At 37.8% G+C, this 25,513-nt stretch overlaps 1 protein-coding gene and 1 long non-coding RNA gene across 6 annotated transcripts in view; one reads left to right on the forward strand and one right to left on the reverse strand.

Annotated features, from left to right (window-relative positions):
• UNC5C (unc-5 netrin receptor C) overlaps positions 1–25,513 on the reverse strand; it is a 343,699-nt gene that overhangs the window by 114,008 nt on the left and 204,178 nt on the right. For all 5 annotated transcript variants that reach the window (XM_073891991.1, XM_073891990.1, XM_073891994.1 and 2 more), the window contains exon 3: positions 3,643–3,786. In XM_073891991.1, coding sequence (XP_073748092.1) covers positions 3,643–3,786 — 144 coding nt within the window. The remainder of the gene's footprint in view (positions 1–3,642; positions 3,787–25,513) is intronic.
• The window catches only part of LOC141372635 (uncharacterized), a 4,776-nt gene continuing 4,211 nt past the window's right edge, over positions 24,949–25,513 (forward strand). The window contains exon 1 of the long non-coding RNA XR_012377980.1: positions 24,949–25,040. This is a non-coding gene — a long non-coding RNA (uncharacterized lncRNA). The remainder of the gene's footprint in view (positions 25,041–25,513) is intronic.

Genomic DNA, 25,513 nt, shown 5'->3' on the forward strand with positions numbered 1-25,513 from the left:
AAAATATCTTTTAGCTTCATAATTAATAAAATGAAGTCTTCAAGATTTGTTGTAGACGATTATGGTGAACGTAGGGTTTTGCCACTGAGATCCCTTTTCAGGACTGACTCTGCTTTTTGGGAGTTTTGCCTGTGAGACAGCTCTGTGCCTCTCTCGTGGAACTGCCCTCAGTTGAGGAGAGCTGACTTGACCCAGGTCACACAAGCTGGTAGGGGTTGGGAGTCAAGCAAGGGCTGACATCCACTGGCTAGTCCATGTGGAGGAACAAAGGCCCACTCACCCCTATATCTCAAGGTGGGGCAACTCTACAGGGCCATTTGAGCTCCAGAGCTCCCTATGTGGCCATCCTTTGTCATACCTGCCCTGCAGCTCAATTTCTCCAACTGCCCAATCCTACGGCCTGTGTTCCTCCACAGGTACTATTCCTGAGTACTGTTCACTACGTTTCCTGCATGCATGTCCCCATCTCAGAGGCTATTTCATAGAGAATCTGTATAAGACAAAGAGAAAATCTCTTTAGATATGCTCTGAGAGGAAAGATTAATATATAGCATTTTAATAAACTTCACCAGGAATTTTTTATAACAGTTCTAATTCAACAAAATTTATTAAACATCTATGATGTTCTAGGCATTGTGCTAAGCACGAAAGATATAAAAGTTAAGCAAAATGGAATTAAGCAAAATTGATTTCAAAGAACTTGCTGGGATGAAACACAAACATTACAAGTGAACGTAATTCAATTGAGACAAGCCCTATATGAAGAGAATGGACACACTGCTTTCCAAGGATGGAGACCCATGAGACAGGAATGACTTCATTCAGGACATGTGAAACAAATTCTTCAAAAAGCTCAAGCCTCTTGAATCATTCTTTCCTCTCTCTCTCTCTCTCTTTCTCTCTCTCACATCTCACAGCCAATCTTTCAACAAAAGCTGTTACCTCCGCCTTTAAATATACAATAGTCCCCCCTTGTCTGCCGTTTTGCTTTCGGCGGTTTCAGTCAGCCACAGTCAACTACAGTCCAGAAGCAGCTGAGCCTCCTTTGACTTATCATCAGAAGGCCACCAGTGGGCTGATGCTATGTCACAATGCTTGTGTCATTCACCTCATCACACAGGCATTTTATCGCCTGTCATCATCAGGAGAAGAAGGGCGAGTCCAGCACAGTAAGATCTTTTGAGAGAGAGATCACAGGCACTAACATTTATTACAGTATATTGCTATTGTAGTTCTATTTTATCATCACTGTTATTAATCTCTTACTGTGCCTAATTTAGAAATTAAACTTTATCATAGGTATCTACAGAAAAAACATTGCATACGTAGGGGTTGGTACTATCTGCAGTTTCAGGCATCCACTGGGGGTCTTGGAACATATCTCCCTGCAGATAAGGGGGATTGCTGTATCCAGGAGCCAGGCTGCACCCCCTTCGCTGCTTCTAATCTATGCAGGTCTAACATCTCTCATAGACACAGCCTCATAACTGGGCTTTGTGCTTCTACCCTTGATCTATTCTCAACACAAGTCGTGATTCTGCTAATACAGAAGTCAGATCATGAATTGCTCTGCTGAAAACATTCCAGAGTTCTCTTCTCAAACTAAGAACCAAAGCTGTTACACCTACGGTATCCCGGGCCATCTGCCTACGAAGGCCAGCGCGTGCCTGCCTCGGAGTCTTGGTATCTGTGGTACTTGCTGCTCCCTCTGCCTGAGTCCCCCTGCCCCTCCTTCAGGTTTCTCCAGCTGTCAATATCTTCCAGAAGAATTCCCTGACCACCCACCCCCAGCACAACATACCCTCTTTTTCTGCTTTACTTCTCTTCATTGCGCTTACCATCTGCTCTGGTCGTGATTATTATTTATTTCAAGTTTGTCCTTGCCCACCTGAACATAAACTCCATGAAGGCAGGGATCTTTACCTGGTTTGTTTTTGGCTCCATACCCAATACCTACAACTGTCCCGAGAACAGAGTAAATGCTTACTAAATATTGTTAAATAAATGAATGTTTACAAATAACGAAGAGACGTAAGAGAAGGGTGAAACCTTTCAGTGTGAACAATAGCTGGAAAGCACGGACATCTAGTGTGATGAAAATGGAAACGCTCTCTGTGGTTGGAGCTGGAAACAGGCTGAATATGTAAACCATGAAACACGGTTGTCATGGGCTGAGCTGTTCACACGTTGAAGTCCTCACCATCAGGACCTCCGAATGTGACTTTATTTGGAGACAGGGCCTTTAAAGAGGTGACGAAGTTAAAATGAAGCCTTTAGGGTGGCTTTAATCCAATGTGACTGGTGTGTCTTTATAGGAAGAGAAATTTGGGTTTGCACAGTTACAGAGGGAAGAACGTGCAAAGACGTGGAGAAATCAACCATCTACAGGCCCAGGAGAGAGGCTCTCGAAGGAGCCAACACTGTTGGTACCTTGACCTCAGACTTGCCATTTCCAGAACTGAGCAAAGAGATTTCTGCTGGTTAAGCCACCCGGTCTGTGGTACTTTGTATGCCAGTTCTAATGGACTCGTATGATGGCATATGGCACTGTAAGGGATCTTTACTTTATCTCACAGGCCACTGTAACTTTTTAGCAGGGCGGGAAGCGATCTGTGCAGAGATCGGGTTTTAGGAAAACTGCATTTGCGGTGATATGGAGGGTGGACTAAAAGGGAAACAACTGGAGCTCTGGGGACTAACTGGGACATGTTTGTCATGGCTGTGACCTAGATCAAGTAGGAGGGAAGGGAAGAGGTGAGTAGAGAACTGGGAGAGGCCTCAGAGCCAAGACTGTTGGGACTCAGTGACGCGTGATAGGTGGGTGATACTGACATCCATCACTAACAATTTAATAAAATGCAGGCATACAAAAGAGTTCAAATAACATGATTCACATGGATTTCAGCAGTCTCAGACTTGAGAAAATATCTCAATATGGAACCTTAAGACAGATTAAAGCAGCATTCATCCTGCTCAAGATGTGAATAGCACTCATTGAGAAAAGGGGCCTGCCAAAAGAGCTGCAGGCTACATCTCTTTCTTAGGCATAATATGCATTAGCATATTTAAAAATTTGAGAATTTTGCAATGAATAAACCTATTTAACTTTGTCCAAAAAAAAATAATTTCCCACATTTATTTGATTATGGAACCCTTTTTTGTGAGGCACTTCTTAACCTCTCCCTAAACATGAATACTCCAGAATTTAGCACAGTTTGGAAAACAGAGGTGTATTTTGATGCACTCGAATGGCTCCAAAAAATAAATAGAAAAGCTTTGTATGGGTAATTTCTATTTCCAATAGTTAAACTAATCAACATTGTTCTAACACATTGGCAGAATAAACTCATTAAAGGAATATATAGTTGGTTTTCCTGTAGCCTAATTCTTACCAGATTAAAAAAAAGAAAATTCAGGATCTTTTTAAAAATATCACTAATTCTTTCACATCCCCAAAGAGAAACTGTCCATGTCTTGAAACAAAAAAATAATATTCTGGTGACTTAAGAGGAGCAAGTAGCTCAAATGCAGAAATCTGGAAGTTTTGACCAGGGTTCTTTGAATCTAGAGCCAGTGACGGTCTACATTTCCCCACATTCCACTAGGTTCTGAAGCCCAGGGTGTCCATCCACAATGACTCACATGCGATGCGCACATAGGCCTTCCTGCTCTTTGTGGTGCCTGCTGAGCTCCAGGCCACACACTGGCACCAGTAATCTTCAGGCCCAAAGAGTTCTTCGACTTGCTGGCGCGAAATCTCAATGCTCACTTCCCGGACAATGAGACCTACCAAGAGAAAGGGAGATTTAAGTCAGGAGAAAGCTTGTATTAGCAGACTACAAAACATCATACCATGTATTTCCCCACAGTGATCTATCTTGATGCCATCGATCAACATCCCAGATATTGTCTCTCTCCACCTGTGATCTTCCTCTGGCTCCCATTATTTGTCTCCCAACTTTTTCATTTTCTTATTTGCTATTTCAGATCTTCTGCTTTCATCAGAAGATGAAAGTGGAGTAGATCTATCACGGCACAAAATTACACTTTTTCCCAAAGCGTCTGACAAATATTCACCCTCCGCTGAGTTAGCTTCCTTGGTATATTCAAACATGAACATGAATTTCACATCTTCTAAGGATTGTACCCCCACTATACAGGTCATGGGTAAGATATCCGTGTGCTATACATAACCTTACAATGAAAAATCTTCCTAACTCCTCATATGAAATGTCAGAGAATAGCCTAAAACTAAAATCATAAGTATATAAATTGTAAATATATATTGGCTTATGTATATAAATATATATCACATTTTATTATAATATCATCTGGTACCATACAGCTATATACAGTTTTACAACACTTTACATAGTTTTACAATAACTGAATCCTCCTAACTCTTCACAAGGAATGACAATGACCTAAAACTATAATCATGAGTACATAAATCATAAATATATATATGTCATATATCAGGTTTTATTATAATATGACCTAGTACTTTATAAATATGTGATGATTATCTAAAACTAAGTTATTTTTATAGTTGTTTTTTAGTTATTAAAGCACACTGTTTTCTTTAAAAAAAAATACAGTCTTAGTTAACAAATCCCTGCTATTCTATCCAAAGAATGTATGACTTTAAAGTTTTCATGCATAATATTTTTATGCATAATATTTTGAAAGCCCGAATGTTTCTCTATAATTGTAATGTTAAAGTAGCTTCCAGCTAAAATGCTCAAATATTTGGATTTTATTTTACAGCATTATGTAATCCTGAATAACACAAATTGAACTAAGAATCTGGGATTATCATTTTGAGAGTATTTATCTTGATATATCAAAACCTATTTCAGAGAGTCACTCGGCAATATGCCTCTTTGCACTGAGCAAGAAGGATCATCTGAACGATGTATGTGGGCAACAGCGAATTTTCCTGCACACTCTATCAGAATGAAGTGCTTATTGAGAGAACTAACAGGAAGACCCTTAGGGTTAAGTATAAGCACACTAAGAAAGATGAAATATATTGCTTTGTACTTTTTATTCATGTATTCGTTAATTCATTTATTGAACAAATATTTATTTCGTATCAGTTAGGGAAAAGATATTGCCCTAGGGACTTGTGAACCTCTGATGAGTAGGATAGTCATTACCCTCAATGAACTTATATCATTGTGAGGGGGTACATATTAACTAGAGATTATACAATTTATTTTTTTATTACAATTGTGTTCAATGCTACAAAGCAGAAGTATAGAGAAAATGAGAGTGAATAACGAGTAAACCCAACTTAGTATGAAGGATTCAACATGAGTTAAGTTGGTTAAATTATATAGGGAGAGGGACAGAATATATGGGAAGAAGCAGGAAAGAGAACGAAGAGATTGGGAACCCAGAAGACAGCTGAGCACCAAACACAGAGATAGTGGCATGGGATGAAGCCAGAGACAAGAAAATGATCAGTCAATACACAGTCCTGTAGACCAGGGTTCTCAAAGTGTGGCCTCAGAGCAGTTTCATCAGCATCATGTGGGAACTCGGTGGAAGTGAAAACTCTTGAGTCCCAATCCAGACTCAAATTGAATAAGAAACTTTGAGAGTTGGGCCCAGCCATTTGTGGTTTAACGCACACTCAAAGAATTTAGATGCTTGCTGTGGTTTGAGAACCTGTTGCACACCGTGTTTAGGATTTGGAATTTCTTTCTGAAGGTCATGGACATCATTAAAGTGTTTTAAGCAAGTAGATGACATCATCAGATGAAAATTAATATATATGTACATATATGTGAATATATGTATGTATGTGAATATGTGTGTGTGTATACACATATATGTGTGTGATATGTATAAGATATAGAGCTTAGTTCCTAGAAGGTATGATTTCTTAAACTTTTTGACTATGACTTCTTGGTATAGGTGACATGAAGGTGTCATCTAAAGACACTAAAAAAGAGCATTCCAGAACTTACCCTAAAACCTAGGACATACTCAAATGGGTAAAAGCCCTCAGGGAAATTAATGAACACCCAATAGAAGTAGATGCTGTCCCACTGGGGAAATAAGCAATGTTTTCTATCGAGAACTGATGGGACTTGAGTCATAGAAACATAGATCCACTCAAGGGTCCCTGAACTGAAATGAAGCCCAGGAAAGTGGATTTTATAAGCCCAAGGCAGGGCAAGATCCTGATGGGGCAACTCTATGGTCAAAAGTTTATTAAATATATTTAAAGTGATTTTAAAGTCTTGAAAATTAGCAAGGCTTTTGTGCTTATACAGTGACCATTTAAAAAGAATTTTCAAGGGCTGCCTGGGTGGCTCAGTTGGTTAAGTGTCTGCCTTCGGCTTAGGTCATGATCCTGGATTCCTGGGATCCAGCCCCGCATCAGGCTCTCTGCTCAGCGGGGAGTCTGCTTCTCCCTCTCCCTCTGCCCTTCCCCCAAGTCATGCTCTCTCTCTCTCTCAAATAAATAAATAAAATCTTAAAAAAAAATAAAAATAACTTTAAGTCACTGGCATATCTAAATCCCTCACCCCTCTATGAAAAGATTAGTATATTATTTTAGTCAATGTCCAAATAATAAGACAATCTCCACAGCAGAAGTCCCAACTTATTAACAAAAAACACTACTTCCTTTCCACTTTCCTAATCCCTGCTCTGCTCTCCCTCCCCTGTCCTACTGCAATGATTCTCATTTTCTGATAGCTAGACGTTCCTGGGAAGATGGAGCACAGCTTTCCCCCTCGACTCCCACCTTTCTTTTTATTCCACTCTCCAGTATTTCATACTTTTGCCTGTTTTACTTGTTTATACCTCCTCTCTTCATGCAGAAATTCAGTTACTGGAAACCAAACTCTTCCTTTAAAAGTTGTTGCAATAAATTTACAGTCACCAAAGGGCTGATAAACCTGCAGTGTGTATTTCCTCAGAACTATAATGGCTTTTTCCAAAATGCAGGGCAGCAACAAATGGGCTCAGGATATTAAAACCACACACAAATATTTTGTATCCCAAGATGATAACTTCAGGTTTCATTCCTCATCCCCCACCTGCCCCTCCCCGCCTTTTTACTTAAAGCAATTACAGGAAACCTAATTAAATGCTACGGTAACTTCTCTAGGGCCACTGTATCCTTCAGCCCAAATAGGCTCATGGATGTTTCTACTGACCACAAATCTGAGGCTTTTTAAGAAGCCACAGACAGACCCTCCTGCTACAGGGTTTATTCATAGTATGAATGTTCTGAATTGTGCGGCTCAGGCTCTCTGGGTGCAGGAGTCAAGCCCACACCGATTTTTGTCTTCAGCTTCATAGACGCCCCATTCAGGAGGAGATGGATTGATTAGTTGGGTACAGTTGTCGTGCCACAGGCCCTAAGTTTACATTCCAACTTTTGGTCAACAACACTAGAACAAGAAAGAACTGAAGCAGGAAATCTCTCAACACTTAAAGCTTAGAATGCTCTACAATCAGCTGCGTTAGTCAAGCTCTAAGATACTTTGTTATATACCATCTATTCATTACCCTAGGTAAGTTCATTACCTATGACACTCTGCTCATCAAACCAGAGGCTAGTGGTTTGGGTAAAAGTAGGTAACATCCTTTCTCTTTGAAAGTAAAATTTTAAATCTGCTTGAAGTCCTGCGATGGAAAAAGCAAGCTGCCTTGAAATTTGTAATGCCATCAGCATTACTTCCAAGGCGGGCTGCTTTGAAGAGCATTTGGGAACTTGAAATTGGTTTCAGGTTACTTAAGGGTGGGGGGAAATGCTTCGTTCTACAGATTTACTCAAATACAAATGTGTATTTTCCATCACGTCTGATAAGATCAAAGATTTTCCATCAGCATTCTTCCTTTAATGGAGGCATCTCCAGGATGCATGCTGTTTGAAGTTTGCAGTGATCTGCTTTTATAATAGGATTCATTGTGGTTTGGGAGCCAGAGTGCAGGCAAGTAATTAGCATGCTATATCAAGAAGTCTTATAATGAATATGAATATGCACTTGCTAATAGGGAGATTCAAATGATTTTAGAAATCCAGATGCAAATGCAACCCTCTGATTGGATCTTTGTAAGGCTATACGTGCGTATGGCAATAATATCCAGTAAAATGACATTTATTCCTTATCTTCAGCAAAATTTTAACCTTATAATAGTGTTCAGGCACCACAAATAGTGTTTTCCTAGAGGTTATTATAAAATGATCACAAATATATGATGAATACTGTTGAGTAATTATTTAAAGCAATATCTACATTCCCTGAGAAATATAATCTGTAGTACTGTCAACAAACATTAAGGGTCCACTAATGTCAAAAATTATGTTAAGTTCCAGAAATGTAAAGATGGACAAAATATCGCCTCCAGCATTGTGTTCATTTATCTCGTTTATTAGGTGATACTCCAAAATCGTGCATCATCTCAGAAGATTTTTTAACATGTGGTCATCAAATCCTCGCCTTCTGATACCCCATGTACGTTTCACTAAATAGCATCCTAAGCCCACATTAGACGTAGGTGTTATGTATGCCTGAGTTGTACTTCTTCTTAATGACCGTATCTTTCATAAGGCAAAGGGAAGGTTTGAGACATCATGTTGTGTAGACCTACCAGTTCGGCTCCCTCCAACACTCACCCTATTGGGACAAGATCTGCAGAGGTCACTCGACCAAATCTCAGTATAGTACATTCACAGGACAGAGGTTGGTGGGCAATGTATGAAGCTGCAGGTAGGGATGATCTGGGATATATCACAACACTTTATTGAATTAGCTGGTCTCTTTTTCATGCTTTCTTCCAGAGCTTAATCCTACTAGTTTTCATTAATATGATCTAAAATATGCTACGTATCAGTTCTAGATGTCTTAATATAAATTAAATCACGCAAAATAGCAGCATTATTTAAAAAGATGTCATGCCAAAAAAATAAAAAATAAAAAAATCCCTGGCAATTCTTTCAGCTCCTCACTAAAATAATCAAAATGTGGTAACCTGAAAGGCAGAACTTTACAATCAAGACATGGTTTTATGTTACATGAAGTCATCTGACAATCTTTAAACTACATCAGGAAAAGAAGACACTGTAATCACATAATTTACCAACTTTTCTCTGAAATGCTTTCCTTGAATTTTTAATATAATATTTAATATATAAACAAGCCATCTAATTAAGTAAAATTACTTTGTATAATTGAAAATTACAATTTACTGGTATATTAGATTTATTATAAGTATAATTTTGTTAATTACATTTTTTTTTATCTTTGTGGTCAAGATGAATTTACCCAAAAGTCAACGAATAACACGGCTGGGACTGACTGGTTCAAGGGAGTTGCTTGGAAACATTTCATACCTGGGTCATTGACCTGACTTCCTTTTTTACATGATAATTTCTAGTTACTTGGTTCCATTTGGCATTCTATGTCCAATGAGGATCTGTGTTTTGTTTTGCTATGTTTTTGTTTTGTCTAGAACTGAGAAGAAAATATTTATTGAATTGTGTATCTGGAGTGGGGAGACTTAGAGTGCTTTTAGAAAGCTATATGACAACCACAGATAAATGCAGTTTTTCCCCCTTAAAACTTGAAATGTTAATTGCAAAATGATATTAAAATAGTTATGAATGACGCTCTGTCAACAGTAATACTGCCTTCCCTTTCCTTTGCAGAAGTGTCAGGTTTTAGATGTTACAGGAGAACCAGTCCTCCTATTTTTGATTTGACTTTCCAACCACCGCCAAACTTAGAGCTGCAAGTATTAATGATAATCGGAGTAGAAGGTATGCAAAATGCTCTTTCTTACATAGAGAGTGGTAATGAGTTAATGGATTAATTCTACCAGTTGTGGCCCATCATTTAATTCCCATTCTAAACTTTGGTGATGAAAAACTTGTTGAATGTCTGTTCCACGAGGTCTTTCTGAGATCAAAATGGGAGCTAAAATCTTTTTGTATTTAACTTCTGCCTTGTGTGTCAATGTTCTTTAGAATATAAAGAAGTGATTTTGTAAAAATGTGATGGTAATTTAATTTGGAAGGTCACAAAGCACATTCCATTGACATAGCAAATACATTTCTCATCTAAATATTTTTCATAAAACATCAAACTTAATATATACATATTTGAAGACATAGTCTATCTAACATTTTTCTTTAAAGTATAATTCTTTTTTCTTTTGTTTATTATGTTATGTTAATCACCATACAGTACATCATTAGTTTTTGATGTTGTGTTCCATGATTCATTGCTTGCATATAACAGCCAGGGCTCCATGCAATACGTGCCCTCTTTAATACCCATCACCGGGCTAACCCATCCCCCCACTCTCCTCCCCTCTAGAACCCTCAGTTTGTTTCTCAGAGTCCATAGTCTCTCATGGTTTGTAATTCTTAATAATTATCTAAATCATAACTACATGCATTATTTTCTGTTTTTATTTCATGCAATATATTGGTAATTTCAATAGAAGTATTTTTAACAAAATTAAAAAAAGAAAATCCTGTCCATAAGGGTGGGGGGAATACTCTATTCTTGGAGTTCGACTTAACCATGAACTTGTGAATTACAGACCTTATTATTGCTCTACCCTTATTATTACTCTACCCTTATGATTACCAGTCACTCATTTAATAGGTATTTAGAGAGACTCAGCCCATGTGTCATGCACTGTTCTGTGGGCTGGGGACACAGTGGTAAAGAACTGTCCTTCACAATTCATTGCGGAGATAGTTCCTGAGCACTTATTTTATGCACTGTCATTTCCAAGGTAGCCATAGAGATGGATTGCTTATGGATCCTTTCTTTAGAAGTTTACTGTCTAACACTAAAAACAAATAGGAATTTACTGAGTAAAGTGACTCTGTCATATGCATTGTGTATGCATCAGTACAGTAACTGGCACACATATTTGTTCAGTTAATGTATGTTAAATGAATGAATGGTTTATACATATAGCTATCATACCAACTAGTATTAAATTTCAGATATAAGTAAATTGAATTGTGACTCAGAAGAGTAAAAGTAACTAGAATTTATTGAGCATCTACTATGTCTCAGTTCATCTGCATAATAATCCTTGGGAATGGGTATTTATATACCTATAACCTATAATGTAGGTAAACACCAGAGGTCAGAATTTAAACAATTTTTCATGCAGCCAATGATTAGCAAAATCAGGATTTAGAGCCATATTATCTGAATCCAATATTCCTGTTCCTTTCACTATACCAATATTCCTCAAACTGTGTCTCAAGAAACTGTTCCTGGGGCACCTGGGTGGCTCAGTCAGTTAAGAGTCTGCCTTTGGCTCAGGTCCTGATCCCAGGGTCTAGGAATTGAGCCCTGAGTCTGGCTCCCTGCTCTGTGAGGAGGCTGCTTCTCCCTCTATTTCTGCTCCTCACACCCTTCTCATGCTCCATGCTCTCTCTCTCTCTCTCTGTCAAATAAATAAATATATATATTTTTAAAGGTGTTCTTTGGTCAAGTAAGTTTGGGGATTTCTGTTTAATACATCTTCCTCTTAGAAACTCAGAATGCTAATCAGTGTATTGAAGGCTTTGGTAAGAAGTTCCGCCATAAAAAAGTGTGTTTAATTTGGATGGCCACTATTTCCCCCAAATTTATTAAACCATATAACCCTACAGTCAACATAAAGACAGAGCCCCATCTGATCAAGTCTTTCAACGTGATTTTGTTTAGCATTTTCCATCTGTTGGTTCATTGAATAAAAGTAATCTACTGTTTGGAAAATTCTGAAAACCCCATGAAGAAAGCTATCGTGAAATAGCTTCAATGGAGAGATCAGGGTAAACCTGGGGAAATGGAATATTTGAGTTTGATGCCAAAGCATGGTTTGGGTTTAAAGACTTAGAGAGGAATCAAAGACACTTCAGGAGGATAGAATAGCACAAAGCCAAAGGGCAGAGATGAAAAAGCATGGAGCACTACAGGGGAGAATAGTTTACATGAATGGAGTAAAGAAAAAGACCACGGAATTAGATAGAAGAGAGACTCATAGAGAGCCTTGAACGGCAGCTGGAGAAGTTTGTTCTTGTGGAGTGGGGGAACCTGTAAAAATGGTAAATTGGTAAAATGAAGTTTTTTCAATGACAGATGCTTTAGGAAAATTAATCTTTCTCAACTAGTAAATAAGACTAATCTGATTTACTTTTAATGGAACTTTAATAATTTTAATTTTAATCATTATTACAAAAGCTGTTCTCAGATCTGTGATCTTACATCAAGTCATTAACCTTAAGAGCAATATTCTTGGTGAACCTCTGAAAACACTGTCTGATGGTGGAAACCAGAACATATATCCAAAATAATAATTACTCATACTGCTGGGCTTTCATTTTGTACCTATCTCATATGATTTAGAAACAAACATTAAGAGCAATCACCTCTGGAGAGACTGCCACTTCTAACAGTTCTTACGCAGTATACTGGGGACTGCTACTTGCTTGTCTTTAAAGCAATATATTTCGTATTCTTAAGGAAACTTTTAAACCAAACTAGAAAGGCTCATTAAAAAAAAATTCAACTTATCCAGGGCAATTATTGTTACAACTGGGAGATTAGACAAGTATCCACCTAATACACAACAACCTAGTGATTTCCTTAGATAAGAAAATAAATTCTTGTCCCGTATTTACTGACTTTTGGAAAGTCCTAAATTCACCAAGTCTTGGTTTCTCAAGTTACAAAATAAAGATAAGAACTTTTTTGTCTGTTGGCTTGTGAGGAAAGAAATGGAATAATAGTTCCAAAAGTACTTGAAGTCTATTAAATTAAAAAATATATATACTGTATAATAATAACAGTTATTTTGAGAATACAACTATACGCTATTCACAAAATTACCATTAGAGTTACTAACATAGATTCAGGAGAGGGGAGGAGCACCATGATTGGAGATTATATTAGGCACACACCCAGATGAGAAAGACAAGGCTAGTTTTGGAACTTTTCAGCAGAGTTGGGGCAAGTCAGGTCCGGGTGGGGACATCAATGATTCAGGGCAGTGCAGATCTGGCTATGATATGGAGTTTGAATAGCAGGAATGAGTTTTAGTGATTGACCTTTAAGTTTCTTGTCCTTCAGCCAATTAACCCAGGATTTTACCAATCCTCTAGGATTCTCATTATATTAAAGTGTAGATAAAGTGAAGTTACCCTGACAAGATGAATGGAAGAGTCTACTTTTTTTGGCAACCAAAATGCCTGCGTAGCTCATCTATTAGGAATTCCTTATATCCATATTCCATTATACAGGTGAGACAGGGACATTAAGCAACTGAATAGAAATTTCTAAGTAGGCTAGCTCTAACTAGTTTGGGGCTAAAAATGCAAATTTCCACATTTTAATGAAGATTTAAAATTGATGAGCACAATCATGTCTTCTAGGGTCTTTCTTCACTTACCAACCAGAATGTGAGCTCTATCAGGGTAGAGATTTGTGCCTGTTACGTGCTGCTGCTGTGGCATTACAATGAATATTTATTGAATTAATGAAAGAATATTTTCCCTAGGACACTCTTAATACTTATTTAAAAGATATGTGCTCATATCCAAATGCATTTTAGAGGAAAGGAACTTTTAGTCATCATGGAAGTTGTACCTCTTTCCCTAGCCAGAAAGTCACCACCAAGCATAACTTTGAATTAAACTTCGAACCTGCTTGGCATTCACACTAAGAATGCGGTGGGGGGGGGGGGTGCTGAGTTATCATAATGTTTTTAAGATTCTTCAAAACCTAAAATAGCTGAATAAACACAGCTCAAGTACCGATGAAAGTATTTTTTCTTTGTCTTTTAAAGGAACTCTAATGTGCAAGAATGACTCATTAATTTGCAACAAGAAGGAAAATTTAACTTGTGAAATTCCAAGTAGAAATGAAAAATACTAGCATTTCATATTTTCAAGTCAGGAGTGTGTATTTAAACTGCTGCTGAGATAACAATTTTCAATTTTAACTTTATATAGAGACTGAAAAATAACTATTGTGTTCTGATATTTTCAAAGTATTTCAATATATTCTGAGATCCTTGCTCAAATCATTCTATTATCATTCCAAAGGGAGAGATGATTTAATAAAAACAATGAAACCAAGTATAATGCAGGTAAATATTTTTCCTTTTTTCATACAGAGTATGTCTCTTTGCTCTTCTGTTGATTCCGAGTTACATATATTCAGAAAGGACAGGAGAACTGGAGGAGTATTATACATTACAATTGATAAAGCTACTTCAGTAGGAAAAACAAGGCGTTGAATTTTTAGGAAATCACAACGACACAAATATAAACCTAAAACTACAGGTAGAATTCCAGAAGGCAATACTGATAGAGATTTGATAATAAAACCTTATTTTTAATGATCCTTGGCAATTAATTTAATGGAGCATATAATCTTTAGGGAAAGATCTGGTTTGAATTCTGTTTTTTTCGGTGACTAGATGTATGACCTTGAGAAAATTCCTTTACCTCACTAAATGTCATTTTCCTCAACAGGACAATGGGAACTAAAATTCCTAATCCAATGGGTTCTTTTAAGGATTAAATGAGATGATATATGTAAAGTTCTTTGCAGAGTAAACCCTTACTATGAGCTAACTAACAAGACCAGAAGCTAGAATAGTTTATGCTATGCTGTGTCCTAAATAACTCCCCTTGTTTCAGAGGCTTTACAAAATAAAAGTCTATTTTTCCATCACAACAGTCTCCAGGACAGTTGTCCTACATGAACTCTCTTAGTGATCCAGCCTGCATCTGTGTTGAATCTATAGCCCCTCAACCATGGCTATGGAGTCAGAAGAAGATAGTGCAGAGAACCTACACCTGCTCTTAAATGCCTTGGCTCAGCTGCGGCAACATCACTTTCACTCACAGCTCATTGGCTAGAAGTAATCCCCTGGGCCTGCTGAACCATAAGGACCCCAGGACTTGTAGCGCTTCCCTATGCCCAGAAAGGACGGGACAACTGGAGGAGTAGTATACATTACAATTGATAAAGCTACTTCAGTAGGAAAAACAAGGCATTGAATTTTTAGGAAATCACAATGACACAAATATTAAGAATTATCAAGTCAAATGAAATTTAAATAAATTTGTTTTCTGTGGTATGAAAGTCTTCACCGACAGAGGGAGCAAAATGTAGACAAATTAGACTATGAGACCAAAAGGAAGAAAACCTGATTTTGGGTCCTGGCATGGCTACTGTCATGAGTAACTTTGGGTAGGGCATTGCATTTCTCATTTTCTTAAACTTTAAATCAGTAAAAATAGCCCTTTCCCATTGTACTTCACAGGACTGCTGTGAGGTCAAAAGAAATCTTTAAGAGAAAGTACTCTTAGGGACAGACTGAGGGGCAAGGACTGCCAGCTCCCTACCTCTTTTTGGGAAGACAATCCGACCACATTTTCTAGCTTTCTTTGTCTTAGAAGTGGCCACAAAAGCAATTCTGGTCAATAGAATGGGAGTGGAAGATCCTTGTACCTCTTCTTGACCAAGCTGGTGAAGAAGCTTGAGTCTCCTTGCTGTCTTTCCCTCTCTGCTGGCTGGGTGCAGAAGAGTATGAGGCCAGAGAGGATGACAGAACCACAGGGTGAAAGGAGTCTGGCTCCATAGCTGGCCAATGGGAACAGAGCTGCCCTCCAGCCAAGGACACCTTCCTGGAACTGGTATGTAAATAGATGTATCAGTGTATCGCTTTTGGGTTATTCTATCTTTGGTGGGGTCTGTTACTGAGGCTTAGCATAATGCACACTTAAATGATATAGACTATGAATAATATGCTTGGCACATAGTGGGTTTTTCTAAATGACTATTGGATATATGGATGACAAAAATTCTTATTAATCCCACAAAGCTTTGTTGTTGTTGTTGTTGTTTTACTATGATTCAGTGCTTAGCTTCAAATTATTAAAAACATTTTTTATTTGGCAATATCTTGTTAGATACACAGAGAATTTCTATTAATTCTGAGAGTTTTCAAATATCTGAATGTGTGATTTTAACATTATCCTCAAAATGCTATAACACAGAGCAATTTGCTTATTATATAACAAAAATCTCATTTTCAGAATGGTATGCTTGCAGTCTTTTTCCAAGTATCACTTCCAACATAAACGTTGAATAAACAAATTGATGTGAAACACTAGGTTATAATGTTTAATTACCAGTATCATTTCTTTACAGGCAATCTTATTTTGGTGTTTTCATAAGAGCTAGGAAAACTTAATCTTTAACAACAGAACAGTGGCACCTGATTCTGAATACGGTGTGTAACTTGTAACGTATTCATGTCCATTCCTACTAGCATCAGAAAGAAAAAGAAAGAAGAAAAAAGGATTGTTTCCTACCATGAGCTCCAATTCACTGAGAGAGATATTTATGTAACTATATAATACCACCAACTGAACAAAGAGCTTCAATCATGTTTCTTTTCATATCTCCAGGCAAAGTTTTGTTCTCCTTCCCTTCTTTTACAAGTGTGTTTCCTTCAAAGGATAGATATCCTACTGGATAAACAATCTCTATGAGAAAACAGGAAAGCTAGCTATTTAATATGTACACTTCAGTGTCATGAGGTGTGGAATCACAGTAAATAATATTTTGCGATGATACTAACACTAATAAAGATGATGACATTTTCATGATTAGCCATGTTTTTAGTAAAGGGAAATTAATGGGTAGGACTATTCTGTCTGAAAGATACATACAACATGCTGACAAACAAAACTGGGTTTCTGCATAAAATGTATATGTTATATAGACAGTATACATATGCACCTAAATTCACTGTTGCGTGTTTATATGCATATCATTCATCTAATGTTTTCTTTTTACCTACAAGTTGGAATGCATTTACTTCATACTCTATTATAAGCCCATTTAGTCACACTTCTGTCAGATCCCACTTGCATATTCAGTGTTGAATAAATCAGTGGTTAATAAACGTCCTTGAAAATGTGTTTGGAGATAAATAATGAACTGCTGTATCTGATCATAAATGTACATTTTTACTCTCAGAATCCTGAGCAAAAAGATAGCCTGACCTATTACTACAAATATATGGAAAAGAGAAATGATTATAGAGCAATCATGTCAAAGGAGCCTGGCTTATTCTTACTGAGTGGATACACTACAGACCAAAAAAAAAAAAAAAAAATTAAAAATTTCAAAAAATTCCACTGCAAAGGAAATACCAAATGAGGATAGGGAGTCAACCTTTTCATCATAAGTGCTTTTTGTCACATCTCCATGGGCTTGGGGCGCAGGCCCAGCCCCACAGCGTGCAGAGCTGCAGGACGCTCACGATGCCAGCCTGACCGTGCCGCCCCCTCGAAGGAACTGCTCCAGCTGACCACGGGCACGCTTTCAATTTATGGGAGGGCGGTCTGACAGGCAGACTGGGAGGACAGCAGAGATGGAAACACAGATCAAGTATAGATAAAAAATATGTCCACCTTGAAAAACACAAGACTTTTAGGTAACAATGTACGGGAAGCATCTATTGAAAAATGAGAAGAATACAATCACTTCGTTCTCATTTATGATTTTCACAGTCCCCTTTAGATTTCACCCCAAGCTCTTTCCATAATCCAATATCTGTACACATCCTACATCTATAGTGACTTAAATAATATAGATTTATGTCCCTTGCCCATATCTTATAAATGTCAACCCGTCCCTCCTCAAAGCTTCTTGCTACTCAGGAGGTTTCAAATTTGTTTTTAAAATATATTACGTGGGTGATCCTTTAGCAATACTTTGAAGTACCTTCCCTATTAAAAGTGAAGAGGGATCCGGTGTCCTAAGAAGAGAAAAGATGATAGCTTATGGGTATTATTTCACACGTTCCTGACTATGAAATAATTCTACTTTAAAAAAAATAGAACACATATGCAAAAGAAAAAAAATAAAAAATAAAATTTAGAAGGAAAAAGGGACCACATAAAATCTTGCCAAAGGTTCATGTTTTACATAAAGCTGCAGTTGGGACTTTACAAAGGAAATCTCTGCACTTTTTATTTCTGGTTCAGAGGATTTACATGCTCTTTCTAATGATCTGGGCCTTCAGCACTGGGTAATGTCTCCCAGTCCCCAGCTTAGCACTCATGCAAAATTGAAGCACTTTGGAGGCAGTTTAGTAGCTGCAGATGAATCTCAATGTGCAGGAAAAGGCATAATGGCTGTTTAGCACTTGCTAGGAGAAGCTGAGGAAATCAGGGGGAAAAATCTATTGAACTTAAGCCATCTGGGAAGCCAACTGAGAGCAACTGCATTAACAACGTGTTTACATTCCCATTGTGTTGCTAGGCCAAGCAAAAGTGGCGTGTGTGTGTGCGTGTGTGTGCGCACGCACGTGTGCATGCATGCACGTGTGCAGATGCACAGAGGGAATTATCAAGTGCAACTCTTTTGATTGTATTGGCTGTTTTCATTTGGTTTTGGCAAATGTGCGGGGCAAAAATTTTCATGAGAAACGTGGCTATGAGAATGTTCAGATCTCCATGAGACAAGGAGACTGTTGGAAGGTAGGGCTCGGAAGGATGCTACCGGCCCGAGGAAAATGAGCGATAAGCAGGAGCCTTGCTGTGCAGTGCTTTTCCTGTATCTGGCCCACAGTACTACACAACAGATTGGGGGAGGCTGCAGAGAGCCAGTAAAGAACAACTAGGGAATGCTTTCATTGCCTGTTACATTTATAGTTAACTTAGAAATACTGGCCAAATGAGGGAAAACAGCCAGGTAAATGCTGTCAATTTTGGCTCCCATCACCCTTACTGGATGTCTCCGTCATCACGACACATTTTTTTCTTCTTGGTATTTAATCAGCTATTTTTAGAGCACTGTGAGGTTCCCAGCAAAAGTGAGTGGAAGGTACAGATTTCCCCTATACATTCTGCTTCCACACAAGGAGAGCCTCCCTTACTATTAACATCCCCCGCCAGAGTAGTACATTTTGTTTTGTAACTGATGAGCCTCCACTGACACATTATTATCACCCTAAATCCATAGTTTACATTCAGGTTCGCTCTTGATATTGTACATTCTATGGATTTGGACAAATGTAATGACATATCCACCTTTATAGTGTCATGCAGAGTAGTTTCACTAACCTAAAAATTCACCCCTCTCTCCCTCTCCCTCTTGGCAACCACTGATCTTTTTAACATCTCCATACTTTTGCCTTTTCCAGGATGTCATATAGTTGGAATCATACAGTAGGTAGCCTTTCAGATTGGCTTCTTTCACTTAGTAATATGCATTTAAGTTTCCTCATCTTTTCAAGACGTGAGAGCTCATTTCTTTAAAGCACTGAGTAATATTCCATTGTCTGGATGTATCACAGTTTACTTAACCATTCGCCCACTGAAGGACATCTTGGTTGTTTCCAAATGTGGGCAATTATGAATGAAACTGCTGTAAACATCTGTGCTTTTGTGTGAGAATAGTTTTCAACTTTTCTGGGTAAATATCAAGGAGTGTGATGGCTGTGCCATGCGGTATTTAAAAAAAAAAAACTAAAAAACTAAACATACTCTTATTGCAATTCTTGGTGAGATGTCTGTTAAGGTTTTGTGCTTTTGAACTGCTGCCCCCCCCCCCCCCCCGCCAAACCTATACCCACATCTGAATCCCTAGCAAAGGGGAATGTTACCTTACTTGGCTAAGAGTCTTTGCAGATGCAATTAAATTAAGGATCTTGAGATCCTGAATTCCCCCCGCCAAACCTATACCCACATCTGAATCCCTAGCAAAGGGGAATGTTACCTTACTTGGCTAAGAGTCTTTGCAGATGCAATTAAATTAAGGATCTTGAGATCCTGAATTACCCCAGGAGGGCCCCAATTCCTGAGACACACAGAGAAAACAGACACAGAATGGAAGATGATGTGAGGAAAGAGGCAGAGATTGGAGTGATGCAGCCACAAGCCTGGGAGTGCAGGGCAGCCAGCAGAAGTGGGAAGAGACAAAGAACAGACCTTCCTCTGGAGTGCCCAGAGGGGGCGCTGCTCTGCTGCATTTCAGACTTCCAGCCTCCTCGAAACTCTGAGAGAATAAATTTCTGTTGTTTTCAGTCCCAAAGTTTGTGATAATTTATTGTGGCAGCCCTAGGAAACTAATATAGTGACTAAGGGCATTTACTGTCTACATTCAAGGAGGGGACTCAAGAATTTGACAGGGCAAAAAGGTAAGGAAAGGCTGTCTGCCAGGCAGTGTTTTCCTGGTTTCACAAGTGCCCCATGGAATGGGTGTGGGGAGGCAGCCTTTTAGTCACTACCGTCATTTCATACAGAGGGCATCGTTGTCTAGGGTCATCAAGACTGTAGCTATAAAAAGAGGCATGTCATTCATTCCCTTGCCATTCCTGGAATTGCCTTGCACAGAACATTCCCCTGGGTTTTTCCAGCTAAATTTTAATTCACTCAAGTCCTAGAGTTCCCCACCCTCTTCCCTCAGGAGGCTGCTATCCCTCAGTCTGAGAAGTTTAATAGGCAGAGACAGGCGAAAGGAAATTGCAGAAAGCAGGGGCTCTCTACCGTGTAACTCTATACTACGCGACTATCCAGGGGTTTCATGAATTTATTCTCATGATGAGAGGAGAATCGGAGCAAATGGTAAAGCATACTCTTTATTCTCTCTCTTTTCCCTCGTCTCTTTTGCCCCATTCAGACTGTGATCTCTTTAAGTACATCGGTCTTAGTTGTGTCTCTACTTACAGCACCGAGAAGTATCTGGGGCATGGTTTTTGAATAGAATGTCTGTCTCTGTCCCGCCTCTCTGCTGTGCTTCCCAGCAGTGTCTCCTCTTGCCCCACTTCAACCTGGTTGTATGTTAGCATTGCTACAGAGCTTAAAATGAGTGAACAGAGAGACAAAGAAACCTATGCCCTGCTCTCAATTAAACCATTCTCTCTGGGGTGGGGCCAGGACATAGGTGTTTTCAAAAATCCCCCCTGGAGACTGTCAGATGCAGCCCTAGTTGACAGCTAGCCTCCTCATTGTTCCTTGTTGCTCTTGCCTTCATGGTCTTGGAGATTTCTCCCCAAACAGATTTTTAAAATCAGGTTAAACCCTTGATGCAATTAGGAATGAGTCCAAAGACCTTCCTAACATGAATTGTTTTTCATTACTAGATATTATATTTCCTCCATGCTGTGCTTGCTTTTTTGCCAGACCCTGATATTTTGCTAATTGTAGCTTTCATGTTATACATGCTGATTTTATATCTCCAAACAGTGCTTTTCAGAGGAACTGGGAAGAGTGGGTATTTCAACAGGCATCCCCAAGACGGCTCTGAGAATGCCTAGCTAAGGGATGACTCGAGATAGATGATATTTGGGAGAGAAGACCAAAGGGTTCATGGTGAGGAAAGCCCTCTCCCCTCATGTCTTAGCATTAGCTCCTTCGTCAATTGTGGCATTTTTTTAACCAAAAAAATTTCTGCTGTGTTTTTGAAGATGTTAAAAAAAAATGCTGGGGTGAGGAGAGAAAAAAACAGTATCAAAATTTTGAGCCAGTTATTGTGAGAGTATTGGATATTGAGATTTATTGACGCAGAGACTCGACTAGAACAGATTACAACATGTGGCATCCCATAAAAAGGGCAATACCCCGGGTCATTATCTCATAATTATCAGCCAGGTTTACTTATATTAGCACAATGGGTACCAACACCAAAAAAGTGTCTTTTAATTTTGAGAGAAAGCCACGCATTTTGTAAGCTAACCTTCTCTTGTAAGCTGAAATTGTTTCTTAAACTTCCTTAAACAGTTTGCTTAATTCATTTCATGCAACAATCCAGAACTCTGTTAAGTATGTTCCTTCCTATAAAGATAAGAAATAAGAGACTCTCCTTAAACTCCTCACATATTATAGCCAAAGGTTAGATTAAAAATACACTTTGGCTTTTAACACTTGTGCTATTCTCACTTTGAAGTGGGCATATTAAAACTCTAGGCCACAGCATATGCATGGTTGCTGGGCACATGGCAAGATTGCTATAGCAACACAATCACTGGTTTCATTCCTGAAATGCCCTGTTTGGGTAGCAAGTCATTGAGATGAAGAGTGGTCCTTGGACTTGCTTCTTATTGTAGCCTCTGTGTGGGCTTGGAGATGGGTAGCATTTGATTTAGCTCTTTCCAAATTGGGGAAAATACACAAACACACTCACATACATGTGCATATGTATATACTTGTGTATCTGTTTGTATATACATATATATATATATACACAAATAGATATTCTTGATTAAATTGTATTAATCAATGCTTTCATCTTAGCTGTGGAAAGACAAAGGAGTAATGCATTACAAGTAACCTTGCCCTAAGTGTTAATTGACAGAAAAGAATTCCTTTGTGTTCATTACATTAGAAACTCTTGCTGTATGTAATTTTAGAAAATTTCTGTTTTCCTCTAATGAAATGACAGCTCACTAAAACTGTACTGAAAGGTGTAATGTTTTCTTGCCTCACTTTGCAATCATGTTCTGGGCCATATCTGTTCAACAAACACATGCTATTAAAATTTTCTATACAGTATATAATTCAAACAGGACAAACGTTCCCCATGGAGCAGAATTAAATAAAAATTACATGGTTCCACAAATATGGCACAGCCAGGGTCTGTGAAGTATGTGCCAGGTCTACAATATTGATATATACAAATGTTGGGATTGCCAAAAATGAACAAACAACATTAAAAACTTCACAAAAACAATAGATTAGAAACAAAAGGAATCCAAATGGGTAGCCTAAAAATTTTCCAGTACTCACTTCTGTTTGTAAGTTAGGGAAAGAATGGAAACAAAAACCAGGTTTCTACACAGTGAGAGAGCCCAAACCAGTCAGCCAGCCGAGACTCATCTTCATGCTAGAATGGAGTGAAAGCAACAACTAAAATCTACATTCTGGAACTCTGACCCAAGCATGTATTTGTCATTGCAGCTGAGATTATGTTGGCCATGTTAACTCAGGTGTTTATAGACTTAAAGTCAATATGAAATAAGGATGAATCAATTGTGAGCACTAACAAATAAAGAATAAGAAAAAGTATTTCAGGATGACTGATATCCTGTTATCTCTCGCCAAGGTATCAGACTGACTTAGTGGAAAAACCTTCATATCCTACATGGATCCTTACCAATTTTCTATTTTTATTTTGGGGCCAGCCTTAAACTGAAAAACAAAAGTTGTTAGTTTCTGGTATTGAAATAAGTGCCTCTGGGAAGGAAATCAAATAAATAATTGGTTTGTATCCCAGAATCATTTGTCTTCATTGGCAGGCAAATATATTACAGATAGAAGGCTCTATTCTTACAGAGGCAGTACTCCCACTGACTTAATAAAAAAAATTATGGAATGAAGTTCAAATAGAGCTTCCAAATTTTATGCACCATTTCCTAAAATTTAAACAAAGGCCATGGAATTTATATAATTCCTTTTGAAAATGTTCATTCTGTTAATAAGAACAGAGTTTAAAGTAATTATTTTACATAGAGAAGAATGATTAGTATGTGTGTGTGTAATATGTAAAATAGCTCTTCTTATGGAAGATTATTATCTTACCTATTCCTCAGATCACCTATTCATGAACTATCTCAAATAAAAACATTGTTATCATGTTTCACTAAGTTTCAGTTACTCAAATTTAGTAGGATGAGTAGCTATAACCCCACGAAACAAACTTTTACTATCTCCTGTGCTTAGAGCCTTGTGTTGTAAAATTCACAACAGACACAACTTTACAAAATAGAGGCCATACAATACCATTCCAATCTAGTTGAAGAGACAAATATAAATATATATACACACATATACATAGTTACATATGTATATTATGTACATATGTATTTTATATACATATATTACTTATATGTGTATATCACATATATATTTATATATTGTATATCTTATATATATGAATATAACTCCATAAATAACATGACATTATAAGAAATTGCCATTTTTTACCTCAAAAATGGTTGAATATTGATACTCTCTAATGGTTTAACTTACCACACATACACAATTCACACTTACGAATATAATAAAAGTGGAAGTACAAATAAGGGAAATGTAGACATGTTACATATCACTTGAGTTTTATAGAAGGATTCATCCCCAATATTGCATTTGAGATACTTCTTTAAGCATGAGTAGGATTTTGACAGAAGTAGGATAGGAAAAGTATGGGGTAAAGGATCATTAATTCATACACACATAACTTACTGAGCACCTGCTAAGAACAAACACCAAGTCAAGGATGGAACTAGAATAGTGAAAAAGGCAGACATAATCCTTGATTTCATGGAGCTTACTCTTGAGTTTATAATGTTTAGAAGGAAGAGGAGAGGTAACTTGAGAAAGGAAACATAACTGTCCCTCTCAAGGATCTAACATTAGTAAAGCCAGGAAGTAAGCAGACTTGTTTTCTAAAGTTCCGTATGATCTAAGTAGGACCAGTAAGTCCAGATAACAGAAAGTTGATTATACTCGATTTAATGAAGAGCATGCCAGTTATGCATTGAGTTTAAATGCCTGCCACAGTCTCACAACTTAAAGTTTCTATGATTCCAAGACACCAAAATGTAAAGAAAAGAGTGTTCACACTCATTTAATACAACTTAAACAAATCCCATCTAGTTTCCCTTTGAAAATGTATGAGCAGCATCTCCTAAATCATGTCTTGGTAATGACATTAATGTCTCATGGTATTTTAATAGAGGTTCTATGAAAAGGAGTTCAGTTGCCAAATATGATGAGGTTAAAAAAAAGTTTTCCAATGCAGAGCTTTCCTGGGACTTTTACAGGAAAATATACTTTATACTTTTCTCCAAAAGGGGAATATAATTATTACAGTGTTTCCTAAAGTATTTGACCACAAAGCTTTTGCTTCTTTTTTTTGTTTTGTTTTCCCAAATAGCACTTACAAGACACTGGTGGTTCACTGAACACAGTTTAAGAGGAAAAACCAAATTTGCCCAGTGTCTGGGACATGTGGTGGAAGAGAAACTATGAGAAGAAGGTTAGTAACTACCTGGAGAATGGTTTGCTGTGGAAAAAGGCTGAAACCAAGAAGGTGTTGGAGGCTACCTAAATCATCTGAAAGGCATATGATAAAGGTCTATATATAGTAGGGGGGTTATAGCAAGAATTAAGGACAGAAGGATGTTTGCAGGACAATTCTGAGAAGAACTGGCAGTAGCTGATAATCACTTTGACTGTTGGGAGTAAGGGTTGAAGCTGACATTTCTGTTTTTGGTGACAGGATGGAGAGAAGAGGTATCTGAAATAAGAACAGAAGAGGAGAAAAGAAAAATTCACTTATGCCTCTCTTGCACCAAATGGAAACCTGAATGAGCACAGCATATTTGCAAAAGTTCCTTTTGGAGTAAAGGCAAATTCACTTAAATTTGTGCCCTGTTCTAGCTTCTTTTAATCAGTTTTTTTCTTCTTTCTTTCTTTCTTTCTTTCTTTCTTTCTTTCTTTCTTTCTTTC

The sequence above is a fragment of the Callorhinus ursinus genome, unplaced genomic scaffold (assembly GCF_003265705.2).
Source record: "Callorhinus ursinus isolate GAN/ISIS: 27379988/994484 unplaced genomic scaffold, GSC_fseal_2.0 scaffold4, whole genome shotgun sequence".
Taxonomy (NCBI): Eukaryota; Metazoa; Chordata; class Mammalia; order Carnivora; family Otariidae; genus Callorhinus; species Callorhinus ursinus.